Raw genomic sequence first — 18142 nt, 5'->3', positions numbered from 1 at the left:
TTAGATTGATTCTGTACTCTTTGCTTAGACAAAATCCCATAGACAGAAGCCTTAAACTCAGTTTGCTTACAGGAACATTTTATTTACAGGAAAAGAGAGAGTCCAAACTATTTTGTGCCTGTTTAATTGTAGTTGATACAGAATGGTTTGTCATTACTGTCAATTGGAAAGAACCCCGCCCCCCTCCCCTCCACCCCCACCCCCAAAAAAAACAACCCAAAAAACTAAACAAATATTGGCTTCTGTCTCAGTTAGCTTTTCTTATGGGTTTGGGCACTCATCCAGCATGACTAGGCTTTCAATTTTCTGCAGGAATGGTATGGTTTCTGCTGCTTCCTTTATTGTAATTTAATATTTTGTGGAGTGGTAAATTTTGCTAAATGAGATTTGATAGACTAAAGCTGCTGAAGCATACCCTGTAAACATTGTTTAGAGCACATCTTAAAGAAGTGGTTACCACTTCCTTTTCCATTCATGCGTGCGTAGGCCCTCTCTTTATATTCATGGTCATGTAGCATCCTTGTGGTAACTACAGCAACTGCTTATGTAGGAGAATAATGTATTTTTAGCTATCTTCATAAAACGTAGCAGCTGGAAATGAGAGCTAGTACCTTCTGATCAGCCATGTCTTGGCAGACAACCAACAAACGTTATACAGATTGGTCTGATAACTGCTGATTTCATGAGGGCGGTCCTGCGCTCTAGGGCAGGGGCAGGCGATTATTTTAGGCAGAGGGCCGCTTAAGGAGGTTTGGTGAGCTTTCGAGGGCCACGTGGGTAGCCCCACCCTTTGATATTTGCCCTGGTCACCATCTTAGGACCGGAAGTCCCACCCCCTAACCTTTGCCACTGGAAGTCCCTCCCCTTGTCCCTTGGAAATACTCCTTCTGGGAGTGGAGCTTGCCATCTTAGAACTAGGAAAAAAAAAAACAAATCGTACACTAAAAGTCAAACACCTACCATGACATATTTTAATTGCAAAATATATTTTTGTCATGACTTCTATTTGCATACAGTATATAGAGGTGATTTGCATAATAACTCAAAAATAAACATGTAGTTTTATATATTGTGTGTATATGGGGGGATTTGTAAGGGGGTGTGGCTGTGTGGGGGGACATAGGGTATGTTGTGTACATGTGAGGTTTTGGGGGCAGGGTGTGGGTGTGAAGGAGTGTGGGTATGTAAGTGTGGGGACCCCCTGCACCCCCCCATGGCTCAGCAGCAGACAGGGGCACTCATGCCTAGCAGGATGCAGCTCCAGCCAGTGCTGCACATCATGGAGAGGAGCACGGCCCCTGCTGGGCAGTCTCTAGCTCCAGCGCTCTCCACCGTGAATGCACAGCCCCTGCATTTGTGCAGCACAGGAGAGAAGCCCCACATGCTGGAAATGCTGGAGCCAGCTGCCTTCCCTACCCATCAGGTTTTGCCATCAGATTCTAGCAAGTATGGACTAGAGTTTTAAATAAAAAGTAGGGTTGGCAAGCTGGTCAATTGACCAATTAATTGACCAGTCAAAGATTATAGCAGTTTTACAAAAAAAACTATTTTTTTTGTAGTTTTGATAGAAATATGAATTGTTTTTTATACACTTCTTAATAGTACACAGTAAAAGCACAGATTTTCTATTTGGAGCTTTTTGCAATTTTTTACAAATTTGACTGACATTAGATTGGTCAGTTGACCTCACTTTATTTGACTGGTCAAATACCCAATGCTAAAAAAAAAACCCAACATGTTTTGGCCTTTCCCCTGATTAATCTAGTCTATATTGACCCACTCTTAGGAGATATATATAATTTTTTTTTTTTTTTTTTTTTTTTTTTTTTTTTTACTACTCTGAATATTTTGCCATTTGTGTCAGTTTAAGGCCAATGTTCTCCCATGTTTCATTCTAATTAACTTAATTTTCTCTATATTCCAACAGTCACTCCATTTTATTCACCTGTAGTTAAGTATGTTCACTTGCAGCAGTAGTTTTTTCTTGGCTTTTTTTCCCAGGTTTTGTAGGGGAGAGATTAGTGGGTTAGTGCTAGAAAATTCTGTCATTGGATTAGTATTCCTAACAGCTGTTTGGCAATCAAGTGATAACCGCATTTTGAACCAAGTCAAAGAAATAATGTTTCAAGTGAAAGATTGTTTCTTCAAATTAAGTTTCATCCTGAATGATATGCCTTCAGCACAATTTGTTTTCACTCAGCTACCACATTAACAGTAGCAGCAGTTTATTTCCATGCATTTCAGTTGCAAATATATTTAATATTATGTTAATTTGTAACATTTTTTTGTAACATATTCTAAATAAACATTTTGTAGATTTTTTTTTTTTTTTTAGACAAGTATCTTGCATGTCTTGTCTGTACTGTAAATTAATTTTTCTGAAATGTTCTTTTCATTTAGGACCTCCAGGATTAGTAATGTCGACCTCCTTTTCCCTTCATGTCTTGAGCAAAACAAACACCTTCTACTACTCTGTTCTGATACTAAGCTTATACACGGTTTTGGGTAAGTAGTTTAAAACATGGGGGATATGAATGGAGTCTTTTTTTCCCAGCTACATAGTTGGTCCAATAAAAGATATCACCCTAAGAAATCCTTGCCTCTTATATAATTTGTGGAACATCACTGCTATATCACTCATACACTGTTATTAACTTAAAGAATTCTTATTGAGTAAGACCAGAGCCTTATTTGTATAGGATTCTGACTTATAGTATGGTGTATTTGTATTCTAAAATGACAACATTTAAAAATAAACTTATTTCAGTTTGAGTTTCACTTATTGTTTTAGGGTGCCTATACACGTGCAGGGAGGCTGCTCCATGCTGTAATTGCAGTGTGTCAGAACAGACTCGATTAATTGAGTCTGCTGGAATATGGTCTGCTCCAGCAGACTCCAGCGTCACTTGTATCAGTGTCCCTGTGCTGAAAAATTGCAGTGGGGGGTACTTTAACTGAAGCTCGTTCAAGCTTTAGTTAAAGTGCCTCTGCCACCATTTTTCAGTGCGGGGACGCTGATACACATGACACTGTAGGTGCCTTAATTAGAGCGGTTCTTGGAGCTGCTCTATTTAAAGTGCCCATCATTCTCCCAGAGCACATCTATAAACATCTTGCAGACAAAGGGCTGGTTATAATTTGGCATAACATGAATCCATGGTATGTAGATTCCATGTTGAAGCTACTGAGGTGTTTCAGCTCTGATCTATAAGCACGCTGCTTACTCCGTTTGGTCTTTAGAAAAATGGTACCAAATTATGTGGTGACTTCTGGAAGGCAGGCATATGTTTACTAGACCAAGAGGGCTAAGCCCACTTTCACTTGTAACTTGCACAGGTTTTAAAACAACATATGAAAGACAAACACACAAACATAGAGCAATCCTGGTGGTGGAAGGTCTGTGTTGCAGAAGGATAGTTTCAGTGGATGCATCACTTATGACATTTTGCTGCAGGCATGTGTGGTATCAGAATTTTTACAGACGATAGATTTACATAATCATATTCTTGGTTGAGGGCATCAGATGGCATTAATCAATGCAGCAGCATGCTTTGCTCGTATGAGAAACAAATGTTTATTTTACTGGTTTTCAGACTGTCATGTTTATCTGAAACAGACTACAAATACTTTTCTTTAATTAGTTCATTCTTACGACTAGTAAACTTGGGTCATTTCTATATTATTTTTACTGTTATTACTTAATTGCTTTCCTCCTCCCAGGACCCTGGTTTGTGGGTGAGGTGATTGATGGCCAGATAGGTGCCTGCTTTTCCTTTGGGGTATTTGTTGGTGGCCACTTCCTGCAAGGCAGCTTGACATTTGTAGTTGGTATTTTACAGGTAAGGATTCAGAGATGAACACTGATAAATAGCCTTAGTCTGTGAGATTTTTTCCAAAGTGCTCTTGAATTTTAGAAATGGAGAGTGAAGCATAGTGATATTGTGACTTTTTTAAAAAGGGATCACAAAGTTAAATAGAATTTGGTAGATTACATGAACTACATCTAGTCATTTCTGCTAAAGAATATTTGATCAAATGAACACAGGTGTTTGTAGTGTACACTTGTTTGATAGGTAGAAAGTATGACAGGGAGGCATCTGAGAAACAAATTGATTCAAATCTAGTAGACAGTCACCTACAAAAGCTCATGCCTCTCTGAAACAGTTAGTTTCTAAGGTACCCCAACTTACTTTTTGCTTGACCTCTAACTAACACAGCATTATTGGTTATGTGATACCTACCAAGAAATCTCACCTTGGGTTCAAAAACTTAGGAATGTGACAGGATGCACCAACCAAGACTTTCTTGGCCGATACTGATAGCTGATGATTAACTGACCATAGCGGCCAATGCCAGTCCAAGAACCAGTATTTAATAATAATAATGCAAAGCATTTTAAACTACTGACATAAATAAACTTTTTTTTGTTTGTTTGTTTTGCATTTATCTCTCTCTCTCTCTCTCTCACACACGCATGTGCACGCGTGCCTCCTGCCTGCTCTGGCCCTTGAGTAAGGCAGTAACTGCCTTATTCCCACACATCACCTAAGCCTCGCCCATGGCTCCTACCTGCAGCCCCATTCCTTGCGCAGCCCATGCTGCTGTCCCAGGCAGGAGGGCTGGACCCTTCTACAGATGGCAGCCCTGGGAATGTTTGGAGCCCCACAGCATGCCACTGCTCAGTGCTGGCAGGCCCTGTGGAGCCAAGCTCCCGCAGCTGCTGGGGAAAAGCTGCTTTTGCAAAGGTGTCTCATGCCTGGCGGAGCAGAATGTCCCTTGCATGGCACTTTACCCCACCTGCGCGCAGTGTATCTCCACAGCAGCCCTGGTGCTCAGGCCCCTGCTGCATGTGCAGTATTGTCATGACAGCAGCAGCAGCAGCAGCAGCCAGTAGTGGTCCCTTTGTTGCTGAGTGTGGTGCTCTGTGACTGCTCCCCAGCACCCCCTCCCACTGCTTGCCAGGACGTGTAGTCTGCTCTGGGTTTGGGCCAGCAGCAGGGCACGGGGACCAGACTATGGTCACCAGGATGCTCTGGACACATGGCTGCAATGATCAGCCATAATTACCATGACCAAAAAAGCCAATAACCTGATAACGTAATTTCTCCTCTTTTTTGGTGTCAGTCCGATAGCCAACCAATTATATTGGTGCATTCCTAAATATGACTAAAATAAGATAATATCTTGTTTGGCAAAAATAGAATTAATTTTGAGACGCAGCGGAAGGGGTGGCATTGCAGCTGTATGTAAACTGGTTATCAGATTAAGGATATATGGAGAACTTCAACATATTAGTGCTTTTAATTCCTTTTTTATTCTGCCAACAAGTTTCCTTTCATACAGTTAAGTTTGCTTAGATGTTAATTCTGTGCTGTGCCTCCTTTCATGATCTTTAAAAACTAGTTGTTCTATATTCAAGTGAGGGGCAGAAGCTTTTTAATTAAGGCTAAATTCTTTCCTTCATCCCATCCCTTTGAAGCAGCAGAATATTCCTAGATTGCCCCAGCTGCCACCCAAGGGAGGGGTATGGGCTGTGGGCTCAGGTTCCCTACCCTGCTGCCTTCCCCCTGGGGCCTCCATGGCCCAGTGGGTGGGACCTGGCATGGCAGGGCAGAATGGGGCTGGGTGGGGAAACTCATGCTGCCACCAGGAGCTCCACCCCGCCCTGGTAAGGCACCCCTTGCCTGCCTGGGCACAATGCTGCACTGCCACTGGCTGGGCAAGAGGTGGTTTGCCATAGCAGTGTTGAGCTTCCAGCAGTGGCAACAAGCTTCCTCGCCCTGCTGAGCCAGGTCCCACCCACTGAGCTGCAGAGGCCTCAAGGGAGGGCAGCAGTGGGGGAGCCCACAACAAGCAGCCCATACCTGCTCCTCCTCTGTACACAGATCTGGGGAGCATGTGCCCCCCCCCCCCCCGCCACACCCCAAGAGTGCATGTAGCAGTAGGGAGCCAGCTTCTGCCCCCTAGACAAGTCCCCTGTGGCTCCATCCCACTCCCTGTATCCGCACATTACAATCCCAGGCCCCAAGTCCCATGCACTGCCTGGCTGGGCAGCAGCCCCAGCCCCAATCCTGCCCAACTTCCTCCCTCCCTTGTGGGGCCTTAAGCTCCTCTCCCCCCACCAAACTTACCTGCGGGAGCTGCTCTCCAGGCTGCCTGGCAGCCATTTGCATGTGTGCATGTGCACACACACACATGGCACGCCCTACCTGACTGCCCTTCTCCCACTCCCCCCAGCCCTTTGCATGCTGGAACTCTGCAAACCTACAGAGAGCTTTCTGCAACAGTGGGAAATCCATGTGTTTCTCCATTAAAATGAAAAATCCATGTTTCTCTCATTTAAAAGGGAAAATCCATGTTTTTTCCTTTTTTCTGTGGGAAACAGAAAACCTGAAGCCCTGCTGATCAGTAAGAGTTCCTGTTAGATCTGACCTGTCCCCCTGGTTATAGATTGCTACAATCCCAGTTTTCTCAGAAGTCTCAAAATAAGGCTCCAATTCCAGGAACTGTGCCCAGGAACGTGAAACACTAGTGTTGGTTACCAGAACAGTCCCTAGAACAGTTGTATTTTCTCCCCCTTGTATTTTTCTATGCCCTGACATACTTGGCATAAGGTATTTGACACACTGAAGTTTGACTCTCTCTCTGCTCTCCTTTTCAGATGGTGTTTTTTAACCTGCCCTTGATGGCTTACCTGTGCTGGTGCCTGTTGCTGCGTTGTCAGGGTCTCAGCTTTCACTCCCATATCTACCAAGTCAGATGTTTTTGGGCTGTGCCTGCCCACCTTGCCATGGCACTCCTCCTGACCTGGCAGCTCTATTCCTGTTACTTCCTGCAGCGGACCTATGGGACTCTTGCTTTCTTCTTCTCCCCAATGAAAACATGGCTGGTGGTGCTGACCCTTGTTCTAATATGGAGAACCTGGACATTGAGCACTTCTGAACTCAGAACTTATATAGTAGAAATGAAAAACTGTCAGAGCTCTTGATATCTAATCTAGGTATTCGGAGGTCTTTTGATTTACACTGAAAAGCTGTGAACTGTGGTTATATGTGGATGGGTTTCTGTACAGCCTGAGCCGTTGGATGTGCAGCAGTTTCTGGCTTGCTCCAGAACAGTGTGATGATAGGGTTTCCTGTGGTGTATTGCTGACAAGTGCTTGATTTACCTCCTGTGAATGGAAGAAAATCTTTGTAATGTATTATTCTTGATTTTTAAAACACTGGCAGAATTGCAGGGTGGATCTTTATAGCAAGCCCTGAGAGCTGTGCTTCTGGTTTTTATTTCAACATTTACACATGATTCTACAAAACTAGTCTGTGATGAATGTCAACATAGAGAGTAATAATGGTCACAGCCGTGGCCTTCACAGTAAGTATTCTGTGGTAGGTACCAATATACTTCTTGAGGGTTTGAATAGCTGATATACAGCATTGTAAGTCACTTTATAAAGTGCATGTATGTGTGCATGAGCACCCTGATTTATTTTTTTATTTCTTGGAAAATAGTGAAGAGGCAGTGTTGTCTGTGAATGTAAAGGGGTCACTTGTATTCTGTCAACAGCAACTGTGCCCTGACTAGGAAAGGAGCTTTGCTGTTCAAGGGCTTCTCCATGGCAGCCAAAGTGGGGAGTCAAAAAGAGAGAGAAGAGGAGTTGTGGACTGTCTGCAGATATAAAGTATCTAGGCAGACTAGTATTGTCTAATAGGGCAGATTTCAGAATTAAACTCTTCTGATCATTGTCTAGCTGCATTTCTACTGAGTAGAGGACATGGTACTGTAAAGTTTGTATCATTTTTCAGGTTCAATATAAGATTCCACAGTTTCCTGAGGTTAAAAGCCCTATTTTTTCTTTGCACAAAATAAATTATTTTTTGGCATGCAGTATTGGTAACATACAGTTCTTTTTACTTCAAAATAGTATTGTTTTGGAGTAGGCGTGAGAGTACAGCAGTCTTTTGAAGTCAAGAGCATCCTTTCTAAGCTGTTTATTAGGAGAACACAGAACAGAAATACATGAATTGATCAAAGCAAGGGCCAGATCATGGAAATGTGTTGTTAAGATTCTTTATGCAATGCTAGCCGGTGATTTGTCAGATGGAGTGATAAATGCATTTTATGATGTTTCAGTTACAATAGATCAGGTTTGTTGTTTGGTTGTTTTTTTTTAACTATCTTTGCATGGAGGGAGACCTTTTTATAATTCTTAAATTCCATTTGGACCTTTGGACATTATTAAAGTTAATAATTATTAAATTAATTTAAGATAACATCGTTACATAACAAAAAATCTATTTTCTGAGAGATCACCCTTTAAATGCTATGTCCTGAAGTTGTTTTTAAATTTCTTTTAAAAATGTTTTTATGCTCATTGGTTTTTATGAAGGGACTTTTCTGTCAGTCAGTGGACTGCACATGAGGGGCTATTCAAATACACAAAGTAAACTGTGTAAGATAGAGAATTTCTCCTTACTAATTATCCTCAGTAATTTGATATGTTATGACATTTTCCGAGGTAAATACAACTTTCAGGTTGACTGTTTCTCTTAACGTGTAAAGGCAAGCTAAGGCTGCAGTGCTGCTTCCATTTTAGTCTGTGTTCACTTACTGTCCTCAGTTTCAAACTAAAGCGTTCCTTGATTCACCTCTGTCCAAAGATATTTCTTTCAAAAGTTTTGAGCAGAAGTAGTTGAGCTTATTTTGAATATGGGTGAAGGAATAAATACTTTTCTCTTTTTAGAAAAGCCATTGAAAGGCCTATGTCATGACCCAAGGGTATGATTTTGTGTGCTTTGGCACTGCAGAATTATTTCCCGCCACGAGGAGCTTTCTTTGCACGGTGCAATTCTCAGTTGCAAAGAGAGAACCCCGGTGCAAAGGAGTTCCCGCCATTCGCATGCAAATTTGTTCCCCACTATTGGCTGTTTCTAAATTATTCCCACGTGGCGGCTAGCGATTGGCTTGCTAGCCGTATAAGAAGCTTGAGCGGTTTCCGCCCAAGTTGGAGGACTCCACAACCATCTGGAAGAGGAGGAGAAGGAGGACTTCACATCTTGTGAAGAACTCTAAGCGCTGCGGAGCCTAACAAACCCAGCATGTGCCTTAAGAAGGATATAGGGGCCTGATCAACCTCTAGCCTCTCCCCGTCGCCGCCTAGTCCCTCAACGAACCCTTCCCTGTGCGCTCGTTCCATGGAGCCTAGCAAACTTTGTGTGTATCCAGAGCTCTTTCCGGGTTATTTCAAGAGGCTCGAGTTTTCTACGGGTCTTGTTCAAGCGAGTTTTGTAACTGCAACTTGAGCGAAGCTTTTCCCTGCCTGCACCGCGACCATCTATGGTGTAAGTAAAATAATCTTTAATCAACTGCTACACGTCCGTGCCTAATTCTAGTCCGCCATCCTGCGCGCCCCCGAAAGCCTCGGACCGCTCCCGGCCCGCACAGCCTACATCTGCCCAAGTTGAGAATTGAAAGTTGAAATGCAGCTTGGAAAGAGCCTTTGCTGAGAAGGGTTATTTAGCATGCCAAGGAATACTGGTTGTTTGGTTGGTTCCCTGTATTTCTGTGCCTTTTTGAGAAATCGTGTTGTCTAACAAAACTTGCATAGTATGGCTGACACGCGCACAGCTCATTTAACTACAGACTGGAAAAGAAAGGGATGCATCTGGTGAATATAGTCTTTACTAGTAAGATGAAAAAGAGATGAGAGCTTTGTGCTTCAGACCTGATTCTGGAACCTTTGTGCAGATTGAATAGGCCCAGCAAAGCCCAGGAGAATAAACCTGAAAAAACCCCTTTTGTAAGGTGAGCCAAGGGCTTCCATGAAGCAGACTTTGGGAGGGCCTAGGAAGTGGGAATAACTTCTCTTTTGTGCAGTTCGCAGAGAAGCAATCCCAGTGGAAACAGACCCACCTCAGCTCCATAGTTTTCAAAGCTTAGAGGAAAGGAGCCCCTGTTTTGTGACTTTTCTAAATTGCATGGGTAGAGGTGTACTAAAAGCGCTTTCCAAGCTAAATCATTTCTGGTTGTGGAGTTTACATCTGCTGCTGTTACCTTTTCTCCATGAAGTGTGGTGCTAGCTGCCTGTCTGTTTCCCTTTTGCACTTCTACATCTTCCCTTGCTGTTTTATTTATTGACTGGATAAGCCAAAATTTCTTGTCTTGAAAATAAACTGAGTAGAAAAGGATGGTGGTAGCTAAGGAAAAAAATAATTGAAAGAACAAGTTAAGACTATAAACTTGCATCCACCCACCTGCTATCATAAAAGTGAAGTGAAAAATAAAATATATGAAAGCTAGTCACCCCCTGCCTGCTCTTGTGGCAGCCGCTAATGCAGTAATTTGTATAAGCCACTTTTCTAAACAGGGCTTCAGGTGTCTTGTTTCTATTGACAGGAAATTGTCAGTAAATTACACATGGTTCAACACGATGCAGTTCCTAGTAGATGTTCCCATATAGTCTGATGGGGGTGAAGGAACAAGGAAGGTGGCAAGAATCCAAAGGATACAGGAGCAACAAGAAAAAGACAAAAGAAGGTGCAGAGAAGACAAAAGAAAGGAAGAAGATGTAGTAAAATAAAATAGAAAAGGTGAGCCAGTAACAACTGTGCCACAGCATAGTGGGCTCCTATACACATGCACGGAGCCTGCTTCGACACGCTGGAAATCTAGCAAGTCAGAGCAGACTATATGGAGTCTGATGGAGCATGGAAATTGAGGCGCTCTGGCAGCCTTCTGTGTCACGTGTATCAGTGTCCCTGCACATCTCTGCACTGAAAAAAATGGTGGTGGGCACTTTGAAATAAAACATGTTTGAGCTTTCGTTCAAAGCAACCCGTCACCATTTTTTCAGTGCAGGGATGTTGATGCACATGACACATGGGTGCTTTTAATTAGCGCAGCTCACTAATTAAAGCACCTGGAACTGTCCCACAGGACATGTAAAAATGCCAATGTGAGACAAAGAAATGGAGTATATAAAGTATTGCCAATTTTAAAATCATGAGATTGGCTTAGAAATTGGCTTTTAGATTTTTAACATTTTCCTTCTGGTTCATAAATGCTCCTTGGCTTTGTAACAATAAATGGTTGTTAATAAAAATTACATCAGTTTGATTTCAGTACAGTCAGTAGTGACCACCATAGGTGGAGAGAGACAGAATTATTTAGGGGGGCTGGGTGCACGCACACATGCCCCTCCAAGCGGGTAAGTCTGTGGGGGGAGGGGAAAGGGTTGTGGGGCAGGGTGGGGAGGGAGTGGGGCTGGGACAGCTCGGATGGAGTGCAGGATGGAGCTGCAAACGACTTTTCTGGGGGGCATGGGGAGCTGGTGGTGGCTCTTGCTGTTGTGCACACCCTGAGAGGGCATGGGGGCTATGTGCCCCCAGTTCTGTACAGAGGGAGGCAGGCTGCTGCTGTGGGCTGGGGCTGCGCTGGGCTCTTCCCAGCAGGGGGGGCGGGACCTGGGCTGCACTGTGCTAGGAGTGGGCAGCAGTGGCACTGGGTAGGGGGTTGGGGAGCTATAGCAAATTTTGGGGTGGCTGCAGCCCCTCCTGTAGCCCCCTCCCAGTGGCACCACCGCTCACCCCAAGCACAGCCTGGCCCAGCCCCCACCTGCCAGGAAGAGCCCAGTGCAGCCACAGTTTGCAGCTGCAGCCTACCCTGCCCCACACATCTGGGGGCACATGCCCTCCCATGCCTCCCGGGGTGTGCATAGCACCAGGAGCCATGCCCCCTGGATGAGCTGCTCATGGCTCAGTACCATGCCCCGCTGGCTGGGCAGCACTTGCTTGCCCCATTAGCGCCCCCCTTGTGCCACCTATAGTGACCACATACCCCCACAAGCAATATACAGACTAATGGGGTGCAGCAAGGCTGCTCCGACATGTTGGAATTCTAGCGCGTCAGAACAGACTTGACTGTTGGAGCATGGCAACTGCTACGCTCCAGCAGTCTCCTGCATCTCGTGTATCAGTGTCTCCCCACTTAAAAATAGCAGCAGGGGCACTTGAACTAAAGCTTCTTAAATGAGCTTTATTTTAATTGCCCCTGCCACCATTTTTCAGCACAGAAATGTCAATACACAAGACACAGCAGCGCTTTAATTACAGCAGCTCTTGGAATCGCCCCTTCCCCCCACCCCCACCAACCCTGGAGCATGTGTAAAAGTGCCCATGAGGAGTACTATGAATTTATACCTGGATTCTGCTTTTGATTGGAAGATTAGGGGACAACATACACAGCAGGTGTGTCTACACATTCATTAATGTGCCATAGTTACTGTGCATTGTTTAGTACTTGGATAACCAAGTACTAAATCAATGCACAGTAACTGGTGCTACTGCACAATAGCACCAGCCACATGGCTTTTTAATGATGCTAACTACGCAGTAGCCTAATACCAATGTGCAGTAGCCTATTAGTATGGGTTTTGCCCTGCATGCTACTGTGCAGAGTTATTAGGCTACTGTGCAGTTAGCATCTCATGTAGATGCACCCACTGTATGTCAGATAAACATATGTGGAATAAATCCTCTCTGCAGTCAATGGCAGACTCTTTAGCTCTGTTGGGTCCTGGATTTGTCCTGCATGTCTGTGATAAATCATCCTTTAGTTAATGGGACTTAGCTAGAGTATGCAAAAATAAGTATCTGATGAAGAGTTAGATGGGTAGCTTGTGTCAGGAACAAGTCAACTAAAGAGAAGCCAGGTACCTAGATTTTATATTAAACTCTTCAACGTGTTTTGTTACAATGGTTTTTGCCCTTGTTGTCTCTCAAAACGAGGTAGAGAGAACTCACAAAAACAAAGGTGCTTTTTCTTAAAATTTTGTTTTATGGCTGGGTTACCAAGTTGGAGGGGTTTTTTCTCCTCCTTTTAGTAATTTCTATCTAAAACCTTTAGAGATCAGCAAACTCCAGACTGTAGCATGCAAACCACTTTTTATAAAGCAAAGGATCAATACCTCTGCATGATCTCACACTGAGTCAGTCACCTCTTGTATCATAACCCACTAATAGTTGAGGCTCACGCAATTACTAGACAAGTGCTGTGAAGCACGAAATGCTGGGAATTTTCTGCTCTACATTTTTTTTTTTTTACAGCAATCATATTCCTTATTGGTGGGAGGAGGGCAGAGGGTGTCTCTCATCTGTAAGGCATATCAGCTCTCACAGTGCAAAGTAACAGCTCACTCTGGAAACAGCCCTGTGGCAAACAGCTTGGACATACAAACTTTGTACTTTGGACAAGCAAACCTAATGTGGTAAAGATTAAACGATGATAATTCTGCAACAGTCAAAGTTTGCTTCCATATCTGCAGCAAAGGGAAAGAGGATACATTCATGCCTTATCAATACTTTTGTTTTGTATATTTGTATTGCACACATTTTAAAGACATTTCCTAAGTTGAAGTCTCTGGAATGATACAGAATATTCAATAATCAGAGGGTCTTCAACTAGCGTAACTCATTATCAGAGGTGTCATCTCTTACTTGTAGATTGGCAGTTTAGAATTGCAGTAGAGGTCTGTAAGGAGGTCATTTGGCCTGCTGGCTTTGCAGAATTGCACTCCCTGAGAAGCTCCTCAGCATTCTCCAACACAGTTTTTAAGCAAACAAAGAGAATGCCTGTATCCTCTCCCAGACACCAGGAGGGAAAGCCCCTTCTGCTCTGGCCCCAACACAAAAGCTTAGGCCCTCCTTGCAGCAAGCTGTTCCCTTTCACAGTTTGCTTTCCCTTCCGAGAGTTTTTAAAGCTCCTAGTGGAACAACCCCCTCCTTACCCAAATGCCCCACAAGTTGTGCTTTCTTAATGGGGCTGTTTGTCCTTAACGGGACAGACTGCCCTGTTACGAGACCTTTGGCTGTAAGCTGCTGCTGAATCAGGAGCAAGGCTGACCAGGTCAGGAACCATGTACTTTCTTCATTTGTACAGAAATGAAAGGCCCTATCCCTTACTGTTCCTTTTCCTGTTACTGAGGACTAGATGATTGGAGTATAACACTGATACACAGGGTGCCTATACACATGCTCAACAAGCTTTACATAAAGCACCCCAGCAGCTATTTTTATATACACATGAAACTGCAGCAATGCTAGAGCCTTCTAATTAGAACGATTAATCAAGTCTGCTCCCCATTCTAATTGGAATGGTCTAGCCTTGCCACAGGATCTAAGGCTTGTCAAGCATGTGTATAGGCACTCTGTGTGTCATTATTACACTCCAAACATCTAGTCACTAATAGCAAAAGGAACAGCAGAATGGCCCTGATGCAAAGCTGCCATTAGCTGAAGCTAAACAATTAATGATTAATCAAATCTGCTCCAACTCTACACATTCTAATTAGAATGAGCATGTGTATAGGCACCCATAGTTTTTCTCTTGTTTCCAATGCCTGTTCTGGATCTTGGGTGTTCCCTTACTGCTTCACTGTGTATTGAATGTGCCCAGGATTCATAGGTGTATGCAGAATATGGGAAACTAGGAAGTAAAGTATGGTCTTCCCTATAAATCACTGGACTTCCTTCATTTACTTTAGGCATTAGTTAATAGTTCTTAGTTTTTCAGGTTTTGGGCAGAGTCCTTCAGAAGTAAACAAGTATCCAAGTAAAAGAATCTCAGTTCTCCCAGCTTAAGTTTGTCTTCATTCAGCCCAATATTCTACTCTTTCGGAGTGGCACAGCTTGATATCATGGTGATAGACATCTCCTTCCCCTACAGTAAGAATGGCATCTGCTACGTACAGTCTTAATGCTTGGGTGTCCCTTGAGTGCCTGATTTAGTTTGCATTGGAACACCTCTTGGCTCCAGTGGCATTTGCAGCCAGCTGTACCTGACAAAGGTGTAGAAGAATTTGTCAGATAGCTGGTTTAGCTCTCTAGCTCAATATGCCAGAACCCTTTAGTAGCATCACATGCTCTTTTGCCCTTAATAGATCAGGTAGCATGCCCTCAGTTGTTAGTAAGGGATAGGGCCTTTCTTTCCAATTTTCTGTGAAGTGGTTCTGGGCTAATAAAAATCCTCAGTTTACCAGGCTGTTGCCCCACTCTGTGCCTGTTTAAATGGGTGTACTGATACCTCTTTTAAAGCTTGCCAGTTCCATCATTAGTAGCCCCAGCAGGCTTAGTGGAACTTGCAGTTTAGTAGTTTTGTGGGCAGTATGTGAAGGTTTATTTCTAACTTGGTTTACATCTTTCTTTGGCAAAATGCTGGACAGTGTCTATAGTGTCATGCTAGGGATATTCTGGTGCCTTGTGAACAAATCTATAGCTGGCACTGCCTTGCAGTGGTACTTTTCTGTGACGGCTTCCATAAACTCAAGCTGATATCTCTTGCTTCTTTTTGTCAGCAGTCTATATTTAGCCATTGGCCTCAATATGGCTTTACTGTACGTAACAAGCACTTTGTCATATTTCTCCAGCTATTTATCAACATTACACTGTACCTGGCTCCACAATCTAATTGGAAATAAACTGGTTGTTAAGTCAGTAGCATACTTGCAAATGTGTTGATGGACTGGCTGGCAGCCTACTTCTGTGGTGCATATACTCTAGCTTTTGAATGTGCTAATGTTATGCTGCAACTTCATCTTCTTCCTTGGAAGGCTCTATGTCTTCAGTACTGCACATACTACTGCTTTTTTTTCCCTTCCTGCTGTAGCCTGCCAGTTCCACTGCAACATGAAATGATTTTGTTTCTTACACCTTTATTGTCTGTTAGCTGGGTACTTTTCTTAGTGCCTTTTATGTTCTTTGCACTTCACATACACTGAATGTAGGTATCATGGTCCAGTGCATCTGCTTCTCTGTCCTGCTTTTGCTTGAGCCTGGGTGCTTGTTCTGCACTAACTGCCTTCATACTGTTTATCTTTTCCCTGAACAGTTCAGCTATTCCATCTCTACTTAGGATTGTGTTTTAGGTCTCTAAAACATATACAAATGCCAGAATTATCAACTTAATTATTTAAGTATCTTTCTTTTTCTGCTGCTTAGTTCCAGGTAAAAAAAAGAGAACAAGTTTCTCTAAAGTTTTATTCTGTATGGAGTTGTAGTAGTCACCAAACACTCAACTTTTTTAGTGTTTTGGGGCATTATTCCTGGAAACAGTGACTCATTCATTCCTCTTTTTCTCCTGAGTGAGATAGTAAAAAGCTTCACCTTCATTTTCTCATCATCTCCCCCTCCTCCGTAGGCAGCTCTTTATACAGACTCAATTCCTACTATTATGTTGTACAAGTTGAGTTTCCAGTCTAGGTCTCTCCATGCTGCCTATTTGCTGCCTGTAGCTGCTGCTTTGTTTTCCTGTTAATTATGCTTCTCGTTCTGGGTCTCATTAGACTGATTGCTGCCACCATAGTTCATGTAATGCCACAGTGTCAAACTCACCAGCCCAGGGAAAGGGGTGTTTCTGGCAGTAGTGGCAGTTCCTACTTCTGCCTGATGCCTATGGTGGTGGTAGGTCCAGCTCCTGCCTCATAATGAATGCCCCATGCCAGACCTCTGGCCAGAAAGAGTGATAATGGTCTGGCACTTGCAGCTAGCAACTGGCAATCATATTTTTTGTTTAGTAATTTTTCAGCGCCAAGGAATCTGACAGTCCTGTTTCAATCACTGTCTGAATCCTAACCAACTGTCATCATTCTATGAACTCCCCCATAATATAACTGGTCCTAACTAGCCCTTACAAATCCCTTAAAATGTTTTTCTCCCCCTATATTCCTTCCTTAGCCAATGTTACAGCAACAATTAGCATGAGCATTATACATATTTCAAATTCTGAAGAAACAAATTACTAACTAAAAATGTTCATCTATCTATGAAAGGAAACAAAGGTTGCGAACAGCTGTACTGTCACAAAAGGTTGACTTGTGGTCATAGGAGACTTCCCTCCCCTGACACAAACTGCAAAATAATTCTAGTTCCAATTTTCACCATTCTGTGAGGGTGGGGGGGATAGAGAACTCAGTCATCCAGCTTGCCTGAAAAGTTCTGAGAGGCAGCAGCTGCAACAATGTCAGCCCCAGGACATAAACACACAAACAATTAATGCACTTCCTACTACCTGAATAACATTTGTACCGGTGTCTCAGGGAAGACTTGGAGATCCACATGGCAGCAAAGGATACTTCCAGAGATGGACTACAGATTTTTAGTTAGTAACAATTCCTAACAATTATTCTTTAAGATCTTGGGTTGCACAGTCCCAGCCTCAATTAAGTCAAATGTCAAAACTCCTACTAACTTCAACAGGGCCAGATGTACAACATAGAGGTAGGCATAGAGAACCAGTAGAGAAGGCTCAGGGGGGTACGTGCTCCCCCCCAACAGGGCTGTCCCTGCCACTGATGCCTTCTGTGGGTGCTTGCCAACTCCATCGCTGCTGCCACTGCCAGTGGCTTCAGGATTCAGGAGGCATCAGTCACCCATGGGGGTAGGACACCTATGGGTGTCAACACAGTGCATCTGCCTCTTCCCACTAGCATTCTTTGTTCTCTCCCTCTGTATTCTCACCTGTCACATCTTGATGTAATAACTAGACAGGGGAGGCTGCCTAAAGGGCAAAGAGAGCTTTAGGAACAGGGACCCTTGTCTGGACTGTGGCTCTCCTGGCCTCATTCCACAGAAGGCTATGCCTTCTGGCTTGCAGCCCACTGTTCAGGGCTGCAAGCTTCTGGCTCAACTTTGGCCATGCCCTTGTGACCTCAGGCTCTAGGCCCTGTGAAACCCCTGCATAGACAGGTGGGGCCATAGATCCTATTTTCTGGTCTTTTAGTCTCTGGCAAGCTCTGCCCCTCTCATGCTCAGAACATACCCCCAGTCTTTATCTTCCGTGCCCTCAACAGTCTGGAATTCATGGTGTCCCTAAGCACCCCTTTCAGTAGCCTCCACCTCCCCTTCCCAGGTGCAACTGGTCCACTCAGAAATGAAACATCACAAAATAGGAGCCATTCTGGCTCAAAGAAATGTTCCTCCTGGGGTTTGCCTCATTCTGCAATGGTATGTTCCAAGTGAAAGAATAAACAGAAAAGGCTCGAGGTACCTAGCATACCCAGTGTGGGCTCTTGGGTTTCCCTCACCCTGATTGCCACTCTGCATCCTCCCTTCACAGTCCAGGGCACAGGCACTGATCACATGGGGGCCCGAGG

The 18142-nt window shown here is 43.8% G+C and overlaps 1 protein-coding gene across 1 annotated transcript in view; it reads left to right on the top strand.

Annotated features, from left to right (window-relative positions):
* TMEM62 (transmembrane protein 62) overlaps positions 1-10184 on the top strand; it is a 50728-nt gene extending 40544 nt beyond the window's left edge. The window contains exons 12-14 of the mRNA XM_019496518.2: positions 2401-2505; positions 3721-3839; positions 6662-10184. Coding sequence (XP_019352063.1) covers positions 2401-2505; positions 3721-3839; positions 6662-6988 — 551 coding nt within the window. The 3' untranslated portion in view covers positions 6989-10184. The remainder of the gene's footprint in view (positions 1-2400; positions 2506-3720; positions 3840-6661) is intronic.
* Positions 10185-18142: the final 7958 nt, after the last annotated feature.

The sequence above is a fragment of the Alligator mississippiensis genome, chromosome 2, assembly GCF_030867095.1.
Source record: "Alligator mississippiensis isolate rAllMis1 chromosome 2, rAllMis1, whole genome shotgun sequence".
NCBI lineage: Eukaryota > Metazoa > Chordata > Crocodylia > Alligatoridae > Alligator > Alligator mississippiensis.
This window is presented reverse-complemented; position numbering and strand designations above follow the sequence as displayed.